The 22780-nt window shown below is 39.2% G+C and overlaps 1 protein-coding gene across 26 annotated transcripts in view; it reads right to left on the bottom strand.

Moving 5' to 3' along the window:
* The window catches only part of Nectin3 (nectin cell adhesion molecule 3), a 107663-nt gene that overhangs the window by 32293 nt on the left and 52590 nt on the right, over nt 1-22780 (bottom strand). For 9 of the 26 annotated variants that reach the window (XR_015632682.1, XR_015632689.1, XR_015632679.1 and 6 more), the window contains 2 exons: nt 18427-18565; nt 16676-16963 (listed from right to left, as the gene is read on the bottom strand). Coding sequence is in view for 5 of the 26 variants with exons in the window: in XM_087575854.1 (XP_087431980.1) it covers nt 16855-16963; nt 18427-18565 (248 nt within the window). In the remaining 21 variants the exon portion in view is untranslated. Of the gene's footprint in view, nt 1-16574; nt 16964-18426; nt 18566-22780 lie in introns of those variants that run through there. The other 17 variants (XR_015632684.1, XR_015632680.1, XR_015632693.1 and 14 more) reach the window with 3 other exon arrangements.

Here is a 22780-nt window from a genome sequence, read left to right as displayed (position 1 = left end):
TTGGATGCTGCCACTCACATTCAGGGGTGAAGACTTAGTTAAATCTTTCTGGAAGTGCCTCACAGACTGGTCCAGAGGAGAGTTCTACATTCCTCTAAATCTAGTTAAGCCAACAAGGAAGATTAGCTCCTATAGATCCTCAGATCAATAATGACATATGGGCTTCCAGTTACGTGCAATTCTCTGATAGAATAGAAAATAAAAACAATACACATACTTGGTTAATAATAATAGAGATCAAGTACAAGTTGTTTCCTGTAAACTAAATGAATAAGAGAATAAACTTATAAAACGTAATTCAGGAGTCATTACTGAGATAGTAACCCCTAGCCTGGCCAATCTGTTAGTCTTAGTCACTCTAACTGGCATATAGTGACACAGACAACCATTTCAAGCAGCTGGATTTTCATTTTGATTTAATTCACATGTCTCTGGTGATGAATGATTCTGAATATATCAGCATTTATTATACACATTTATCTGATAAAAATAGCTACAGAAGTCTTCTGTCCATTTCTAAAAAACAGAGTCACCCTCTTTTATTGAGTTATACAACTTTATATATAAATCTTTTGGTATATTTATAATTTCTATATAATTATTTTCTTCCTAGACTGTGGTTTGCTTTTGTTTTCTTAAGGGTGTGCTTTAAAATACTTTTTAAATTTTAATTCAGCCCAACTTCACATTTTATAGTTCATATTTTTATGTTCTAAGACAATTCATTAGTTTGGTGTATGCAAACACACACCTTACATGCAGTCACATCTCAGTAGGATACATGCAGACACATCTCAGTAGACTACATGCAGTCACAGCTCAGTAGGATCCCTGCAGTCACAGCTCAGTAGGATCCATGCAGTCACAGCTCAGTAGGATCCATGCAGTCACAGCTCAGTAGGATCCATGCAGTCACAGCTCAGTAGGATACATGCAGTCACAGCTCAGTAGGATCCATGCAGTCACAGCTCAGTAGGATCCATGCAGTCACATCTCAGTAGACTACATGCAGTCACAGCTCAGTAGACTACATGCAATCACATCTCAGTAGACTACATGCAGTCACATCTCAGTAGGATACATGCAATCACATCTCAGTAGGATACATGCAATCACATCTCAGTAGGATACATGCAGTCACATCTCAGTAGGATCCATGCAGACACAGCTCAGTAGACTACATGCAGTCACAGCTCAGTAGAAAGGAGCCATAGTAAGTTACTCAACTTTACAGTTACCTTTTCTTGAATATAGCCCATGGTGGCTCAGCTTCTACATACAAATAAAGGTAATATTTTACATCATGTTTTTCTAAAGAACTTGCAATCAAATACAATTACATGGCATATCTTTTAATAAGAATGACAGCCTAAAAGAACATTGCCCATTAAATCTTAGATGGGATCATTGCCTTCTGTAAAGTGCCTCTAAAGTTAAAGCAACCACTATTAGCAAGGTCAAGTATTTTCTTTAGAGGACTTTTGCCTATCTACACCCTTCTACAGCTACTGTAAGTAATAATCTGCATCTAGTAATAATCTGTTATCCTTTAATACTCACTGTTGTTAAAGCTACTGTCAAGATATTTGATATGGATTTTCAGTTTTTGCTTTATGAACAGAATCAAATTTGTAAATTGCAATGGTTAGAAGGAGACAGGCCTTGTATCTCACATGTTCAAATACTTGGTCTTCTTTGGTGAAACTTTTCGGGAAGGATTAGGAGGTGTGGCCTTGTTGGAGAAGGTGTGCCACTGAGGTGAACTTTCAGATTCTAAAACCCCTCAGCTTTCCATCATTCCAGTTATTCCTCTCTGCCTCATGCTTGTGGATCGGATGTCAAACTCTCAGCTACTATTCCAGCACCATGGCCGCCCGCCCGCCCGCCCGCCCGCCCGCCCGCCCGCCCGCCTGCCTGCCTGCTGCCTGCCTGCCAGCCACCATATGCCATATCAAGATGGCTACTGACTCTTAATCTTCTTAACTGATAAGCAAGCTCCCTACAAACTCTTTAGACTTAAAACACAAGTTTATGACTAAAGAGATGGCTTGGCAGTTACCCTGACCTGGTCATGGTGCTTTGTCACAGCAGTAGAAAAGTAAGCAAGCACAAATCAGTGTAAAAATTGCATTTTAAGAAGTTCTTTTGTTATTGAAAGACAAAAACAAAACCAACAACAATAACAACAAAAACCAAGTCACCAAAGTGTGACTTCAGCGTGTGTTATACTCCTCTATAGGATGGCCCAGTAGTATCTGGAATCAGCAGCAGCTCTTGAAATAAAGTAGAATACAACCATGTGTAGAGCAGCTAAGGGGCTGTTGGCAACTCAGGACCTAGCTGTTAGGACTGGGAGCCCATGTGTTAGAGGGCTGGTCCCTAGAGTTGGGGTAGAGGAAGGAAGTCAGCTAAGCATGTCTGCTGTTAATGAGTCCTTGAGTTCTTCCTCTTCTTTTCTCCTTTGCTTCCTGCCCATGAAAAAAGCTGTTCTCTACTGCCTTCTCCACTTCTGGAGAGTGTCATGGGAGCCATCAAGAGTCAAGGAACCAAATCTGCACAAGAGCGAGGCAAAATTAACCTTTTGTCTTTGTCACTTAGTTTTTCCGGTATATGAGAAAGTCCGTATTATTTCCTTAAGGGAGAAACTATTTGGAGGTTAGTCAGGAAGGAGCCTAAAAACACAACTTTAGGGCTAAGGAGATACCCCATCTTCTTTTCCACAGGACCTGGCCTATGGTTCCTGGCAACCACATGAAGGCTAACAACTGTCTGTAACTCCAGTTCCAGGGGACCCACCACCCTCTTCTGGGCTCTGCACGCATGCGATACACTTAAGTAAGGCAAAGTTTCTATACACATAAATAAAAACCAAGTGAATAAAGAAGAATTTATTCTTGACCCAGAAATGGCTCTTCTTACCTACGGTTAGGGTTGCAAACACCACCATAGTCACTTCTTATGGATCCATCGGCCCTTTCTCAAACAGACCTAATCATTAGAAAATCTGCTGGGAAGGGAGTACCCAAGGCTCTCTCTTCCCGCATCGTCACAATCAGGTCTTAACCCCATGTTACAAACCATTATAACAATTATGATCAACAAACCACGGGAATACAAAACAACTGTCATTTGGCTTTATAGGAAAAACAGATGAACAACTCTGCCATTTTTGAAATGTTAAATCAATCTGTAACCTTCTTAGAAAGTTACAGAAGTAGAGCTAAAGGAATTTGATAGAAACTCTAAGTATGCTAGTACATCAAGTAAACTACTATGTGTCAAACTGAGTAGATGAACATCTTGGTTTCCCAATGAGACAACAAAATTAGTTTGGACTCATATAATTTCAAATGTAACCATTGGTGAGAAACATATCCCTGGGACTTGGTGACCATGGTAACTATGTCTACCACCATCACTTGGAATAGGATATTTGTATCATGCTAGGTTAGGAGTTATAGAAACTCATTTGACAGGTTGCCAAGGCTAAAAATGCTAAAAGAACTTTAAAATATGAGGTTTTTATATATGCCTCAATGGACACATTGATGTCTCCTTACTGTTCCAAACACTGCAGATTAAAAACTTATAAGCCTTTATGTTGCACTAAGCAAGCCTGAGATGGCTTCATGTGCTGACATTCAGATGTGATGCTGTGCTCTAGGTACATGATGACCATGTAGAGCGGCATCTAGTGCCATTGTAGTAATGCAGCCTGCGGGTCACAGGTGGGGCGTGCCCGATTTAAAGTATTTGGAGGATCTGCAAAACTCTGTGGCTTAAATTTCATGTAAGGACTCCAAGTACATCAGTGTCTGTAGAGTGAGGTTCTAACTAACATCTTTATTTCTTATTTCTCTCTATGACTCTGTTGAAAATTATGACCTATGCTTTAATCAGTGGAATGGTTTTTACATTTATTTAGGGGATGGGACATGATAGTATCATAGCATGTGAGCAGAGATAAGACAACTTGTAGTTAAAAAAAAAAAAACAAAAGTCAATATAACAACTTGTCTACAGTAAGCCAAGTATAAATACATGAGACCACATTCAAAATAAAATTATATTGGTAATGTAAGGATAAAATGTCATTTAGAAGAAATCTGTTTTCTTTTTTAAAAAAGAAACAAATGAACAACAACAACAACAACAGCAGACCAGCAAAAAGGCTCAGTGGGTAAAGGTGCCTGTTTCCAAGGCTGAGGACCTGAGTTGGATCTCTGGGGTACAGTGGCAGAAGGAGAGCACTGCCTCCACATACATACTGGAACACACTAAGAACGTGCATGCGTGCACGTGCATAAAATAAAAGAATAAATCAAACAAAGCCAGCTCCGTTTCTATGTCCAGACATTTCTCAACTTGAAATAAAACTGTCTTGACTGTGATTAGCTTCCTGGGTCCTATGTAATTCTAGAGACAATATCATGACCCAGAAGTGTTGCTCCTTTATGTCATGCAGACTTACTCCTTTTCTCAATTTTTGGTAAGCTTACACTTGTGGTGGTTTTGGACCTTACAGAGAAATGAGTGCAACATGTAACATGTAAGTATACTTTTGTTCCTTAAGACACATACTTCATACTACTGAGGAGACTAAACCTTTCTATTGTCTACGGAGCTCGGGTGAGAAATATATTTAATGTCTCCTGAGAATAGGAGAAACTAAGGACTTTTGATGATTCAACAGACCTCTTTTTTTTCTATATCCGTTTTTTAATCTTAAAAAATAAGAACAAAGGTAAATTACATAATGTCTATAGGTAATAGCACAGAATAAATATTTTCACTCCAAAATGGAGAAATGGAGGTATAAAAATCCATTAGGGAAAAGACTAAATTCTGCAACTCCATATCCAGTGTCTGGAGCTTTGGCCTTGACTTCAACAGCTTAGGCAACCATAAGCACCCATCTCTCTTGCCTGCAACTTGGGCTGGCTTCACCCTGTGCCTCAACAGACCTCTTATCTCTGAGTTAATTCCTTGAATTTCCTAACTGGTGAGAATGTTCACAAAGAAAAAATTAACAGTAACAGTGTATAGAAACGTATTAACCACGGTTTTAATGAAGATTCTCCACACCTTCAACACAAGGGAACTTTGTTCCTCAAGAGTTACCATTAAGACAATGAGAAGAAATATTTACAAACTGTTGAGAAAGTACTTCCAGGCAAAACTCGTAAAGAATGTTCAAACTCAACACTGAGAATGAATCCAAGAGAGAGGAGGAAGACAGTGAAGGGAAAGGAGAAGAAAGCATGGGTGTATAGGTGGTGGTGGGATATAAAAAGGAAAGTAGTCCAATAAAAACTGAGCATGTATGAACATGCAATTCACCAAAGAAGATAAACACGCACTTCAACACGCAAAAGACTCTAGACAGGAACTAGAAAAAAATGAAAATTAAAACCAAGACAAAATCTGAGCACACATCTAGTAGAGCGTCTAAATATTTAGCAGACTGACTCTAAGAATTACTGGGAAGGACATGAAGAAACTCCTATACTGTCTACAAAAACAGAAATGATTAAAACACAGAACGGCAGTTTTGCATTTCCTTAAAAATTAAAAATATGCCTACCCTATCACTTAGTGATTAATTCCAAGAGAAATGAGATCACATATTTACAGTATTTACACAAAGGCATGCATTGAAAGGCTCCCTGCAATGCTGCTCTACCATAAGCCCAAACTAGAATTTACAAAATTTTTGTTTGTAATTATACAAACAAAATGTTGTATATGTACAAGAAATACTATCTAAGAGATGATGTACAATGATCAGAAATGAATGTTAAAACTATCATGGAAACTTCAGGAAGGAAGACAAAAAGGATGACATTCTGTATGAATGTACTGAGTGCCATTCTCTGTAGATCAACTACACACCTATGTGATCTGGGAACGTGTTAACTCTTTCATGAGGGACTGCATTCATATAATGCTACCATAGCTTAGAAATGAAACTACTATAGATAGCTATCTATGTATAAAAAACAGACAGGTAAGGCTTTGTAAAAACTGCATCCCAAGATGACTTGAGAGGGATCTTTCTTAGCAAGAATTAGGGGATATTACTGCATAAATTGACAGAAAGCAGAGAGTTCAGTGGTGCCTGGGAATGTGGAAAAGTATTCTGGGAAGGAGTGCAGGGAAGATAAAGGGTAGTGGGAACTGGATGGACATAATGGCTTAAACTACTCTAAAACCTATCAGTCCTGTAGAAGAGGAAAATATTCCAATCAAATGGGACCAGGAAGCAGGCGGGTGTCCCTAATCTGGTATCCAACAACAACAACAGACATGCTAAAGTCAACAGGGAGGAGCCACGAGCCCTTAGTCCTACAGGGAGAACTACAGGCAACTAAGGAATGCTGGGAGCAGGAGACATAGTCTTCCCCAGGGAAGAGCACATCCAATACCAGATGGTAAGCCCCGTGAACATACATACAAGTAACATTATGCAGACTAAGCAGGTTATATGTAGGAACATGTATGTATAAACATGCAACTATATGCATGTAGCAATGGTTAATATAAAAAAGGAAGCCATGAATTTGAAAGAGAGCAGGCGGTGGTATAAGGAAGGAGTTTAAAGGGAGGAAAGGGAGGGGAGAAACAAAGGAAATTATAATCTTGAAAAGAAGTGAAAAAAGAAGGAATATAAAACAGATGCTATTTTAATTTCAAGCACTGATAAAATTACAATAATGCAGCAATAACTTCCAAAAGAAATAGTTTTTTTTTTTTTTTCGGAGCTGAGGACCGAACCCAGGGCCTTGCGCTTGCTAGGCAAGTGCTCTACCACTGAGCTAAATCCCCAACCCGCAAGAAATAGTTTTTAAAAGGAATATCCTGGTCTAAATGAGTCAGAGGCAGCATTACTATCCTTATTCAAGTTGCTTTGGTACTTTGATGTCTTTAATATTTTCACTGTGAAGTAACAGCAAGCAGGGAGTATAATGCGTTCGGCTGGGCTTTAGGATTGCTGCATACATTACAAGTCCCCACAGCCATTCATCACGAAGTGGACTCACTGTGTGCTCATCTTTGGCGGCCAGCGCTTGTAAACTCACATGTTCCAGCAGTTTCACCTCAGGTCAAACAATTTTATTGTGCCCTTAACAACCATTTTCACCTTCAAATCTTAGATTTTGCTTTGAAAGGCTGTCCTCACATTATCAGTATGTAAATACTATATCATCTAAAACTTACAAAACTTCCTCCTTCTCATGCTTCAATGCCTCTAGTTAGAGAGAATATGCATGCTTAATGGCTGACTTGTTATAGCCTTGAATCATTAGGGAAGAGAGGTTCAGTGAAGGACTGTCTATATGACACTGATCTGTGGCCACGCCTGTGAGGGACTGTCTCAATTAACTTAAGTGATGTGGAAAGCCTCAGCCTACTGTGGGCAGCATCACTCCTTAGACAGGGTTCCTATTCCTATACTGGTGATAAGAGGACAGTTTAAGCAGAACATAGCAAGGAAGTGAGCATTCATATGCTCATATTCTCTGCTCCTGACTGGATGTATTGTGAGCAGCTGTTTCAGATTCATATTCATGGCACTGCCGATTTTCCCACAGCGATGGACCTAATCAGGAATTGTCAGCTGAAATCATCCCTTTCTCTCTGAAGTTTGGTTTGGTTTTTTTGTCAGGGTATTTTATCATAGCAACAGAAATGAAATTGGGACAATGTGGGGGAACTTTTCCTTTCTTATGAGAGCAAACTCATGCCTGAAATACTCAGTAGTTATTTTTATGTATGCTCCAGTAAGTAACATACTTTCCTGTAATTTGGGGGGGGGGTGCTTCCTATTTTATCACCTTCCTTCTTTTCCTAAAATTCCAAAGATTCTAACTGTTGGTGGTCTTTGGAAACATCTTAACAAATGTTAACAACTTCCAGTCTCAGAAAAGACAAGACTGTCAATGATGTCAAGACAATGATTATCAACAGCTGCAGCCTACTTGAAAAACACAGGACGAGAGCCACGTGCTGGAGATCAACCTGAAGAGATAATGACGGAAATCTATGAAGGAAACCAGAAAGGGCAGGATGGGGAGAGGTTCAAGCAAAGTAACTAAAACTCTGAATGTCAGTAACTGAAGCTAAGACATGGTGGACAGATGTTTCTTACCCTTGCATGTGAACTAAACTCGTGTATACCAGTAACGTCTGAGCTCCAATTCTACAGGCTCTGCAGTTCTTATCTTTATAACATAAATCAATGGTAATAGAACATTCATTTTTGTTAACAGAACTGAAAGATCATCACATCATTTCCCGACTTCCGTTTTCTCCATCCCATCTTTTCCCACATAACCCCTTGTCAATTCATGCTCCCTTTAATTATTGTAGAGGGGTGTGTGTGTGTGTACATATAGTCCTAAATCTTTAAGTACAACTTGCTGAGTCTATAGAATGCCACTTATACGTATATGGTTCAAGGCTGACTGCTTGGTAGTAGGTAACGAGCTGTGGATCTCCTCTGAGGAACACTATTTGAAAAAGACTTATTTTTATGTTTTATGCTAGGAGTATTTGTCGGCATGTGTGAACACGCACACACACACACACACACACACACACACACACACACACACACACACACACCCCACCTGAATTCTGGTGTTTGCAGAGGTTAGAAGACAGCATCAGACTCCCTGTAACTTGAGTTACAGACGGGTGGGAGCTGCCCTGCAGGTGTTAGGAGTGAGACCCAGGCCCTTTGTAAGTACACCACGTGTCGTAACCACTGAATCATCTCTCCAAGAACATTCATCTTCCTGATGTTTGCTTACTACAGAGTTTGATATGAAATAGTGTATACACCAAGGTTCATGGCAAGGATAAAGTACAAGCCACTCACAGCTCACAGTAATCTTATACAAATAAATAAGAATATGAAAAAGTGACAGTCTGTAGAAAAATAGCATTTGAAACACTTGATACTATTACTAACAAATATTGAAGCTACAATTATTTTTATTTTATTCTACTGTATATTTATAATATACAAAATATAGATATGCCATTTCTGGTAAACTAGGATTAGTTAAGCAGACAACATGTTTTATTAGAGTGTTTGTGAATAAACTGACATTTTAATACATTATCCCCACCCTGACATTAGAAACAAATACAGAGGTGGATGCCAGCAGCCAACCATTGAACTGAGAACAGGGTCCCAGTTGGAGGAGTTAGAGAAAGGATTGAAGGAGCTGAAGGGGCTTGCAACCCCATAAGAACAATAATACCAACCAACCAGAGTTCCAGAGTTCCACTAACCAAAGAGTACACATGGACAGACCCATGGCTCCAGTTGCATATGTAGCAGAGGATGGCCTTGTTGGGCACCAATGGAGAAGAAGTTCTTGGTCTTGCCAAGGCTGGATCCCCAAAAGTAGGGGAATGTCAAGGCGGGGAAGCAGGAAGGGTGGGTGGTTGGGGGGACATCCTAATAGAAGAAGTGGGAGGGGAGACGGGATAGGGGGTTTATGGATGGGAAACTAGGAAAGGGGATAACATTTGAAATGTAATTAAAAATATCCAATAAAAAAAAACAAGGAAACAAAGTATTGAAATATATATGTGTTTGTGTGTACACACAATACTGTTTTGTATTAATTACTGAAACTTAAGTGGACAGTCTTCCTATGAAAACATCCTAACATGAACACTCAGGGGCATCTAGTAAGGAATGGAATATACTGAGAAAACCCCCTCAGTCTTACCAGAAAGTGAGTCCTGGGGATGCCCTGACTAGTCAGCTTGGTTAACCTAAAACTGCAGCCTGCAGTTTTACAACAGGTTCTCAACACGTGTAAGTCATCCTATTCTGAAGCCACTAACAGAGAAGCCACTACAGAAAACTTTACAGAAAAGAAGAACATACAAATAAGACCCACTGAGAATTCCATCAAATGTAAATATAGCCACTGCTAACACTTAAGGATGCTTCCAGTCTCCTTTTCCGTATTTCCTTTTCATACATGATATAATGATATCCAGTACATAGACAACATGAGCCGTACAGACATTATACTGTATGTATGTATGTATTTATATTGTATATTACATATATTTACAATATATTAGTATACTGAAGTATTCATATTCATGCACATGCACACTTAGCTATCACAGAATGAGTGAAGTAAGAAGAATTCTAAGAAGAGTTTGATGTTTTCAATTATTCATTCAAAATATTTTATCAAAATATATAAGGTAATGCAAGGATTGACTACTTTGATTTAGTTGTTTACAAGGCATGCATACATCAAGCCATCCATTTAAATAATAAATAATGCAAGTTATTTATGTCAAATTAGAACACTCCTTAGCCCCTCGTCTCCCGGAATCTGCACACCTGGCCCGGGACCTTACCCATGACTCTTTTCTGTGTGTGAGCCACCTCTGTCCATATAGATGCAGAACTCTTCAGTAACCATCAAACCAAACATAGGAGCAGACCAGGATCATCCACTACGAAAAAGTTAGCTTTACCTTTGAAATTCCAGGATGGTTGATTCAACATATACAAGTAAATAAATGTAATAAACCACACAAAGGACTTTGATATGACACACAGGATTATCTTAATAGATGCAGAAAAAGCCTTTAACAAAATCCAGCGTGCTTTCATAATAAATGTCCTGGGGAAAACTGGATGGGAGGGACGGTGCCTCAACCAAATGAAGGTGACCTATGACAAGCCCAATTCTTAAGTGGTAGAAAGAATGAAGTACCCTAATTACCAACAGGAAGGAGCCCAGGCTGCCCACCATCCCCACTTCTTTTCAGTGTAGCACTAGAAACACCAGCCAGAGCTGGTGAAGGGAAAGAGAAAGAAGTGTAAAGAATGTAAACAGCAGGAGTCAAATCATGTGCAATTGCTGACAACATGGTATGTCAGGTAAATCAACTCACAAAACTCAGTAGCCTCACAAATGCTAGGTAGCTGTGAAGGCCCACCTGTAATCCAGCCTTAGGCAGAGATGGATTCCGGAGCAAGCTGGCTAATGAAACCAGTCAAACCACAGAACTCGGAGCTCGACTAAGAAACTCTGCCTCAAAGGATAAGGTAGAAGAGTCATCAGTGTTGGAGGATTCCCACATTAACCTTGGGCCTCTACTGCATGTGCACCTACACACACACGCACACACACACACACACACACACACACACACACACACACACACACACACACACACGCAGGCACATGTGTGCGCTCAAACAATGAAATAAAATATCAATGCCAAAAGTAAAAGCCAAAAAACAAAAACTAAATCAGAAAGGAAACTAGATTTTCCCATAGCTACTGTTTTCACTCTGTTGTAATATGCTATTTAGCTGAAGACCATGAAAGAAAATCAGCCTCACACAGATAGGTTGGGAAAGCGAGGCCTATTTCAATCGCCTTTTTAGGTGTAAGTGGAAAATGTGTGCAGTACTACCCCCAAAGTGTATCTTGGTGTTAGTTTCTTAAAGGTCTGTATACAGAATTGAAGGCTCATCAGTTAAACTCCATAGTCTGTTTCCTGAAAGTGCAGAACGTTTATACATGTGCACCTAACATCCCCACATGCTTCAACTATGAAACCTGTTCTGTATATTCTTACAATAGAAATATTACTCATGAATTATTTTCAATACTGTTAAGTTTTACATTTACTAAGATTATATGCCAGATAAGAATTTTACATACCTATGAACAAGGAGAAATATAAAAAGCCCTAGGTGGTTTTAGTGAGGGTCTATCTACATGTTAGTAACAACCACCTAGAAGAAGCCAGGGAGATGGGGGGGGATCCACTGATCATCACAATATTTGAGCTGTGTACAATACATCGAAAGAGAAAACAACACGTGTGCCCACAAAGAAGGAATTTCATCCCAGGACATGAGCAAATACTACAGAGTGCCTGTGTGGCTATGTGGCTCTGGGATTGGCACTACCACACCGTCAGTCACTTTAAAGTGATCCCTCACTCTTCTGAAGCTGGGGAAGTCACTTTTTTTTTCATCTTTATTAACTTGGGTATTTCTTATTTACATTTCAATTGTTATTCCCTTTCCCGGTTTCCAGGCCAACATCCCCCTAACCCCCCCTCTTCTTTATGGGTGTTCCCCTCCCCATCCTCCCCCCATTGCCACCCTCCCCACAACAATCTAGTTCACTGGGGGTTCAGTCATAGCAGGACCCAGGGCTTCCCCTTCCACTGGTGCTCTTACTAGGATATTCATTGCTACCTATGAGGTCAGAGTCCAGGGTCAGTCCATGTATAGTCTTTAGGTAGTGGCTTAGTCCCTGGAAGCTCTGGTTGCTTGGCATTATTGTACATATGGGGTCTCGAGCCCCTTCAAGCTCGTCCAGTTCTTTCTCTGATTCCTTCAACAGGGTCCCGTTCTCAGTTCAGTGGTTTGCTGCTGGCATTCGCCTCTGTATTTGCTGTATTCTGGCTGTGTCTCTCAGGAGAGATCTACATCCAGTTCCTGTCGGCCTGCACTTCTTTGCTTCATCCATCTTATCTAGTTTGGTGGCTGTATATGTATGGGCCACATGTGGGGCAGGCTCTGAATGGGTGTTCCTTCTGCCTCTGTTTTAAACTTTGCCTCCCTATTCCCTCCCACGGGTATTCTTGTTCCCCTTTTCAAGAAGGAGTGAAGCATTCGCACTTTGGTCATTCTTCTTGAGTTTCATGTGTGGAAGTCACTCTTAAAGTAAAAAAAATAATAATAATAATCTTGGCAAGAAACAATAGATACGAGAATTTACTACAACAAATAGTAAATAAATCATCACCAACTAACGGTTCAGTAAGAGAATGCAAGAAAAATGTAATTATACAATTAAGATCTCAAAAATTTGAACTGGTTAAATGGTTCTCTGAAATGATTCAAACAAAATCTCAGATTTCAAATAAAAAAAATAAAACCATTAGACTTTTATAAGATTAAAATAATATTCCTTGACTACATAAAAACTTTATTTTCATACATGACAACATAAAGCTATAAAATAGGAAATGAGATAAGACAAAGGACTATATCTCCACCATAATTCCTAAATAAAAAAAAATCAAAATTCAAAACACAACTAAATAGTTGGGGAGAAAAAGATATAAATTGGTAGTTCAGTAACTGGTAACTGATTATGAGGCTCAATTCCCCAAGGAATCCTGGGAAATACCACATACAACAGGATGGAAAGGAAAGCAGGTTTTTGCATGTTGTTTGTAAGACGATGCTGGTAATGACACCTTCTAAAATGGAAAAACACAAAACGATACAGTAATTCTACTTCCTGGCATAAATTTCACAACAAAATGCATACATCTTTTCAGTACAATTATGCAAAAAAAATAAGGATCTCATTGGGTGAATTTCATGTATAAATGTAATGGAATGTTTTGAAAGTCACCAAGAGTGGAACAGAGATACACAAACAGAGCTTAGACCTGAATGATGATTAAAACACACCTGGCCCAACAGGGATATACCAATTGTTAACAAACCCAAAGACTGTGGTTCAAGCTAATTGAAACTGTGTTTAAGAATATTCCTTTAATAACTCAGAGGACCTTCATAAAGGTAAATGCATTGGCCACTCTGAAAAATCTGGTATCATAGCTACCCCGTTTTAAAATATTGCAGATAAAATATGAACACATATGAAATAAAGTCATGGAGGAAAGTGTGGAGAGAAGTTTAAATCTTCAATAGCAGTGCTGTCTAGGGGAAGGAAGTGGGAGCCTTGAGGATGGCAAAATGAAAATAATTTGCATACTTGCTATTTTTAAGTTTCTGTAAGATTGTAATTTACATTTTGTATGAAAAGTATACTTGTGTATGAAGCATACAAGGAAAACAAAACATCATAAAATGATAAGACACAGTGTAGTGTTCAACCTTGTATGTTTCATAAATGAAGATCAGTCCTGTCAGATGTCCATCTAGAGAGAGGACACATGGGTGGACTTAAATGCTCTCTGCCTTCAGACAAGACAGCGCTTGTGATTTCCACCACTTAAGACATCTCTGTAGGAAGACACTTGCTGCTCAAGAAAGTGTCTCTTGACAATACCCAGCTTTGTTTTCCTCATAGATTAAGGTTACCACCAACGTAACTCCTCATCACTGCCAACAAGCATATATGCGTAGGAATCGCTTCTTTCTATAGTGAAAAGCTCAGTACAAACTGACATGCTATGAAAGTCACACTCATCATGACAATTCCACAATGCTGACTGAGGATCAGAACTTGATTGCTGGAATATTGCTGATCTAAAGTCAAATTATCATGGGCTATCTTTAGTTCCCTTAACAGCCAATCACAGCCACTTCTGCACTAGACTTGGTATTCTTGTGTCTGTCTGCCCACCCCTGGTAAAGCATTAGCGTAACAGACCACGAGTTTCCACCAACTCAGAAGGTGTGAACATTACTGCACAGCCTGTGGTACCTACAGTTGGGATGAAGGTCTGCTGTAGCCTACTTTATGTTTCTACCAATGCATTTGAAAATGTGCCTCAATTTAAAACTTCTGTTTACTCTAGACCTTGTTTCTATATTAGGGACATGTCATTTGAGGCTTCCTTGTTTCTGAGCTGTGGGCATTTAATATTTGGCTCAAGAATAAACTATCTCTTATCACCTTTGAGGAGAGAATGGTATTTAATGTTGACAACAGGCTCTTCCTTAAAGCCGGATTGGTCTTCTGGGAACATGAGACCCTTGGTACTAGGCATAGAGCTAAATAGGATTTCAAGTAGAAATTAATGAATCTAAAATTCATAAGTTATCTTTTGAATCAGAACATGGCCATCATAAACTTACAGGTCACTTAGTAAAAAAGAAAGTTATAAGCTTTGAATTTTGATATAAGACAGACTCAAAAGAAAAATTCATGCAACTAGCATGAATCATAATAAATTATCTTTCTAAAGCTTTAAGTATTTCTGAAGGCATTTTTAAAACAATGAAGAATATGTCTGATTTCATGACCAACACAAGTTCTGACTCTCCTAGGTAAGATTTAGTTTTATAATTAGAAGAAAACATCGCTGACTAATGCTTTTGACTGCTTGACATGGACAAGGAAAAGGAAATCACATTGCTAACTGGTTGCTTACTTCATAAGGACCAATGTTTCCAAGGTGTTTTCCCAGCAAGCTTCCTTCAACTAAAGGTTCTGACTACTATGCAGTGCCATTCTTCACTTCTGCCCAGGATTACTCCTGTTACTAAGCTTGCGACAATCAAAGTAATTATTATCTGAGTAATTCATCTCCTACCTCCCGAACTAAGCCACCCTGAAAGTGCTCTGTTCACTGGCAGCTCAAGTCATAGGAAATAGCACCTCCCTTTTCTTTGCATGCAGTGTTTTATAGTGTATATGAAACAGTTGTAAAACAACGCATATGACCTGAACCAGTAACTTTTTCTAATTCAGGCTTCTCTAAACAATCATCTTGAAAAAGTAGAGGATAAATTATATACAAACTGGTTTTCCTGACAAGACAAATTATATTCAGTTAATCTTCTAAAGAAGCTATGATTAATATCTTGAACAAAATTCTTAAAGGTTTAGTCACCCACAAATTAAGGCATGAATCCTCACTAGCATTTAGCAGTTCTGATCAAGGGGGTCTGTAGGCATTTCATTCGTTCGTTCATTCGTTCGTTCATTCGTTCGTTCATTCATTCGTCCATCCATCTATCCATCCATCCATCCATCCATCCATCCATCCATCCATCCATCCATCCATCCATCCATTCACCAGAGGCTATGTACTTCGTTCTGAAAAGACAGCAGTACATGGCAGGGTGCTTCCCACCCCTGCCTGCCCCATCCCTGCTTAGCAGCAGACTGACTATATGGTCATCAAGGGAGCGGAAGCTGAGAACCAGTCCTTTCCAGTTTATTCAGACTGAATGCAGGGAGAAGATCAAAGGCATATCTTTTAAGCAAAATGGACTATTCCACAGGCAAGTCCCAGATACAGTGAGAGCCCAAGACACTGTATGTGTAACACAGAAAATGGCAGAACAAACTAAAACAGTAAACAACAGCAACAACAAAAACTGTAGCCGGGACTACAATAATTCAAGTACTTGGCCTTTACCTTCTCAAACACCAAACAAAAACAGTACCCAGGTGTGGACACCAGTGCTGCCCTTGCACATGAGCACCGACTCCAACATAAAAGCTAAGAGGCACCACAACTGCAGCATGATGACCCAGTATTCATGTTCAGGAGTTTACTGGAATATATACCGCCTGACACCGAGTAAAGGAGTGCTGAAGTATAGACAGATTTCATACTGGAAAGAAGCAATGGGAAAATGCGGTGCTCAGAGAGCCAGGTCCACAGCATTCCAAAGACACTCAAGCTCTCCACATCTTACCCACATAAAAACTGCCAGTTTGTACAGTGAATCTCCAGGTTAATATGACTGCATCATAATCAGTCTCTAACCAGAGCTCCTAGAGAAAGGCCACTGGAGTACTGCTCCCCTTATCCATGGTAGCCATCACTTCATCACTTACTTGTACACAAGGCTGATGGATCCCTTATTTCAGAGGAACACTTGAACATGTTAAGAATCTTAGGTTGTTGCAAATGATGACAAAGCTTTGAAAAATTAATACAAATGGCATAGGATTTTTAAAAAATTTATTCACTTCAAATTTTGCAGTGGGGTTTCCAGTAGCCCAGGCAGGCCTCGAACTCACTGTGTAGCCAAGGCCGACTTTAAGCTTCTGGTCCTGCTCCAGCCTCTCAGGTAGATGTGCGCCGCCACAGCTGGGCAGACGTTTAGAAGCTAGTTCAGGTGATTTAAGTGTCTTCAGGAACACATACCTGGAACAGACGGTTTTTCTGAGGGAGAGAAGGAATTCGTTCTTCATATACAGGGGGTGGCTTATGTGTAGGTGGAAGGTCGATTCTGTGTTCAAAATAGTAAACAGGGATAGGGGAATATCGGGGAGAAAAAAAAAACACGGTTCTCACAAATCTGAAGGATATTTTCTTCAGGCTATAATACATATAATTATATTCCATATGTTTATTTAAGTCATGTAGTTAATATGTCAGGGAATAAAAGACGGCACTATCTCTAGTACTTGACACCAAACTAACTTATTCACATTGAAGCAGCAATTTGAAGATAGGCATTGAAAATTATTATTAAACAAGTAATTTTGTGCATGATCCACCTCCTTACATTTGCTCTATTTTTACTTACCTTTGGATATGCAGACAACTATTTTAAAGATAGTTTTTTTAAAGGTTTTTATTTATGTACCTTCTGTCTGCCACATGTAAGCAGATACCCATGTGTCATAAAACCATCAATTATAAAAGAACTCCAGTATTACATTTACCAAGTTAAAGCTGCATTTTACCATCTTTTATTCATAAAAAAGTAACTTTCTGCTAATGAAAATTGTAAGAAATGCATAGCACCATTTAGCAAAGGAACTAAGGGCTTGTGGGACCCAAGGGATGCTCCTGGAAACAGCACCAACTACATTCTAACAGGGTCTACAATCCAGAAAGACCAGTGCAGTGACTAAGAGTACAGAGGTGTTTGCTCTCTGAGACAGGGTTTTCTCTGTAGCTCTGCTTGTCCTGGAACTCCAGACTGGCCTCCCACTCAGGATACTCATCTGCCTCTGGCTCCTGCGTGCAAGCAGCACCCATCACTCCACAGCACTAAGAGGCATGTCTCATTGGAATACCAACCTCGAGCCCTCAAGGAACAACAGAGTACACAGGAACCCCCACTACTCTGATCCAAATACAACCACCATGTGAAGTATGAAAGGTATCATCCAGCTAAACAACTGAGAGATAATGACAAGATATGACATATTGGATGTTCTATTCTACAACAAGGCACAATATTTATCTTAGAATTCAATCTGCCAAAAACTGGTTATTCCTTACATGAAAATATGCTTTTTATAATTTACTGAAACAAAGCTGTTTTCTTAAGGAAAAAGCTTTAAATTGGGAGTCTTTAAAAATAATTTGGTAGTTTAATTTTATACATTCATAAGACAGACATATAATCAATTAAGTTAAAGATGTCCTTAACACTGGAAGCAGTACTTAACGTCCTGAACTCTAATCAGGCTGGACAACATACACTATCGTCACAGTGTATTTGGAAAGACGCCTACTGCCTGTGGGGGAGGAGCTGCCTAACAAGTCTCCAGCAGCCCTGTCAAGATTCTTGCTTGCTAGCACGCTGCTTAGGATGCTCTGATGAAATCACAACCAACGAACAGGGCAAACACTACCCTTATTTCCATGTACGGAACACTGGCTGTAAGTCATGGAAAGGCAGACATAAGGGGCGACGGAAAATGGTCACAGTTGAACACAAGCACAACGGTTACCTACACTTTGTCAAGATAGGATGGTCTCTTTTTCCGAGGTGTCAGCAACACAGTCACAAAGACAGCGATGATGAAGAGGGCCAGGACAGCTCCAATCACAGCTCCAGCCACTGCTATGGATGAGGTCTGCTTAAGCGGGATGTCTGTTAAGTAATAAAGAAGCTTTTCAAACAACTCAGAAGCGCTCTTAAAGACGCATGCTTTAATTTTTACAGTGCTCAATAATGGTTACTTGATTCTGATATCCAATAATTAGTTTAGGGGACTCCAAACTTAATTCATCAATTTTACAAGTGTTATGTTGATACCCTTCTATTTTCCTTAAGTACCCCAGCTGTGTTTTACTCAATTTATGTAAAAAATATCTCCAATCAGGCATTATTGAGTAAATTTATCCTCTACAATCAAAGATTGACTAAAGAAAAAAAATCATAAATAAAAACACGGTAACAATTTAAGTTCTCATTCTAACCGGTGATAAAAATAAGCAGTTGACTATTAGTAGACACAGTTGCCATTTTTATTCTATTAAGATGGAAAAGAAAAACTATTAAAATAATGTAATAAAACCACACAGTGGTGATGCATGCCTTTCAATCTCAGTTCTTGGGAGGCACAGGCGGGCAAATCTCTTAGGTTTGAGGCCAGCCTGGTCTACAGAACAAGTTCCAAGAGAACCAAGACTACACAGAGAAACCCTGTTTCAAAGAAAAAAAGCAAGAATATTCAAGGGCTTAACAAAAAAATTACAAATAAATGCCAATGCGTGATAGCAGATATTGTATTGAACTTTTAAAAACGTTTTAAAGTAGAATATTTCAAAATAGTACACACATCAACAATGGCAGTTCTTCCCTATATAGCTAAAGGCTACATTTACATCTCTCTAGATATACATGTGTATAAAACTTGTGACTATATTTCTCATATTAAAGCATGCATTCTGTAAAGGAGTTGATGTACCAGCATATCACACATTTAAAAAGGTGCTAACGTTCATAAACTCAGAAACAATGGAATCACTGGGAGTCAACTGTATTAATAGTATTATGTTTTACTTTGCTTACTCTAGCCATATGCAATGCAGCTGCCCAGTTCAGTGGAGTCTTAAGTTTCTTCATGCCCAGATTCTGTTCTTTCGTGCTTTTTGGAGAAAGCTTACCATGTATCTCAGATTAACCTGGCACTTGCCGTGTAATCACGGAGAACTATGAAGTTGTGACCTGAAGGTGGGAGGGGCCTTGTAAGTGGGGATTATAGGCATCCGCTGTCATGCCCAGTTTATGGGCTGCTGGGGAACCGACCCAGTTTGTGCATGGTAAGTATATACCTTGCCAAATCAACTACACCCTCAACCTATAAACTTGATCTTCTTCTACCCAATAAGGCAGACAGCAAAAGTGCCACTTTACAAAGAAGGTCAAAGTTCTAAGGAAGCCTGCCCACGGTCCTCCAGTTAATGAGCAGTAGAGAACAACACAGAAAGCTGGCCTGAGACACAAGTCTCCAGCCCACACTCTTGATCAGATTTGGGGTGGGGTGGGAGGCAACAGCTAGTACACAGGTTGGCCCTTTGGTTCCTTATGGAAAACCAAAAGCTTTCATTAACATGTTTTGTACACATGCCTTAAATCCTGGCAACTAGTTTCAGACCAGATAACCAAACTGAAATGAAATTGGTGCACCAGCATGTTGGAAATGATTTATTAAATCGCAGCACTGGGGAGGCTGAGGCAGTTCAATGTCTGTTCAAGACCAGTCTTGTTCACATGGTGTTTTCACGGCTGAAAGGTTTTTCTATAATTTTCTTTAGCAAACTACCGCTTACTACTGGGTCATTTCATTAGCCTCATTTTAGATTGAAACTCTTACCATTCAGGGCAAGTCATCCATTTGAATAAACTGTCAATAAATACGATATAGACATAGTGGGAATCGCAGGTGGTTATGCTCACACTAAAACTTTCACTGTTAACACAACTGAGATTATCGACTTCTGTTCACACCTGTCCAGTTGCTAGCTCTCAACTTGATAGGAAGATTCAAAAATTTGTCAGTGCAGTCTACTTAGTGCTTGCAGTGTGACAGAGAATTGGAATAACTCTACCTAATATTTCCTTCAAAATGTAACTTGTATTTTCAACCAAACAATAATGGGGTCTGTCTGTAGTGATAGGCCAACTAAAATCCATTTTAAGGATCTTGAACAAGGCCAACCACCTAAAAGCAGTGGCAGAAATAAAAGGCCCAATTGCCAAATTTGGTATTTATGATAAACTTTATAAACTAGCTCTCTTAAATGTCTTTAATAGAATTGTTTCATCTGATAAGGGTAAAATGGTAAGGCCACAGAATTTAAAATGTATGAATTCTTATAATGATGTTCAAAGGTCAGTAAGAATAGCACTTCCAAAACTCTTTTTCAAAAGTTAAGGTTACTCTTGAGTGAAAACTAAGATTCTCAACCCACAAAACCAATTCACTTCACATGGGTAAAGTTGATGATAAATACGTTTCACATTTTCTTTCCTGATTATTTTACTAATTAAGGGAAAGAAAATGGCACAGCATTCTTAAGGACAGTCCAATATTTTAAGGATATAAGTTCTTGAGTTCTATGTGAAATACAAAAGATATAACATCTTTTGCATTTTAAGAGAAATTTCAGAATTTGGTTAAAAAATACCATTTCAGATAAACGAACAGCCACTATGCGGACTGTTGGCACTGCGCTGTGAAAAGGTTCAGTGCAAAAGTGAAACTTGGCTTTTTTAAACCTAAGCCAGTGACCTGAAGAAACATCTTCTCACCAATGGAGATGGTGTACAAAACTCAAATGTTCTAAGGGACAAAGAATAAGTTACCATTTTACCATGAAAATGTGGTATAGGGATCTCACTACAGATCGCTCTCACAGCAGACAGCAGGTATATGATCTCACAGTCACTGCCAACTTACTCCCTTACCCAAAACCCAAAGTGACCATCTCCCAGGCCTCAAAAATATACCTCCAACAATTAAAGACATCAAGCGTACATCTTCTCAGATGTTCAAAAGCCAACCAACAATACATACTGAACTCAAAAAAATATGCATATGTTAAATATCATAGATATCAAATATTAGTTTTGGTTTTATTATTGATCATTACTTACTCATACTATACTGAGCTGTTATTACTAATTTTTCCTATAAATAATCCTTCAGTTTTCAGTGCTAAGGATCCAGACCTTGTCCATGTCGAGCCCATGATCCACCTCTGAACTACACTCCCAGACTTCCAGTGTTCATTTTCCAACAGTTCCTTTTTGTTCTCAACATGACACCCAAGCTTGTGCCCACGCACCATTGCATCTCACTGGTTTTTCTAAGTACCATATTTAGCTCAGGTCAGTTTAAGCTGCTCATTCAATGAATGACCAAACATCTATTTGCCAAGTTGCACTGTACCACCCCTAGGAATACAAGGGCAAACCATAATTCTGCTTCTCAGGATTTCACGAGCGAGAGAGACAGTCCCAAGATCAGGCTGTCAAATTCATAAAGCATGCAAAGTCCAATAAAGTACAAAAACAGCACTTATAATCCAAACACATTTAATAGGGCTAGGATATAAATCAGTGATACTGCTTGCCTAGAACGAGGAGCTACATCCCATTATTAGCAAATTACCACCCACCCATTCCAAAGAAAAGCAAAGAAAGCAGCTTTGGTTAAAATGGACCCAAACCCTAACTTGCATACAATACTTGAGCTGGCACTGTCAGTCTGACATGATCCATGCTTTAGTTGCTCATCCAATACTTGGGGCATCACATGGGGACAAAGGAATAGGATATTTGCCAAACAAATGTGAACTGTAGTACTTCAAGCCCTTCACTTATGTGTATATATTATTTTATTAGCATAATTAACGTGTAGGACTCACAGGTCAGCTGACTGATCCAGTATTCATTTTTAATACTAAAAACAGTAAAAGCGGATTTACACGGGTAACCCATGTACCATCTGAGCACCTCACCAAGAGAGATCATCAGAACTCGTCTGTGATACGCACGCATCACACCTAGCATATGCATTCCTGTGAAAACAGCAGCATAAGGAAGGTATCCCAGAATGCAGATAAAAGCACAGCCCACTCTTACTCAACACAAACTTCCACCGATTAGTTGTAATATCCAAGGAAAACCATGACAACCTAGCGGGCTGTAATGAACCAATCACAAACAACTCGGGTGTCTCAGGAGACCAAATAAATATGCTTATATTTTCTTCATATTAATTACACTCATAATAAATCTATGAAGGGCTAAAAGTAGCACAGAGTAGTAAATTTGCCACAATTGGCAAGACACAGG

Source organism: Rattus norvegicus, chromosome 11 (genome assembly GCF_021556685.1).
Source record: "Rattus norvegicus strain SHRSP/BbbUtx chromosome 11, alternate assembly SHRSP_T2T, whole genome shotgun sequence".
Classification (NCBI taxonomy): Eukaryota; Metazoa; Chordata; class Mammalia; order Rodentia; family Muridae; genus Rattus; species Rattus norvegicus.
Note: the sequence above shows the minus strand (reverse complement) of the source record. Positions and strands in the feature narration are given on the sequence as shown.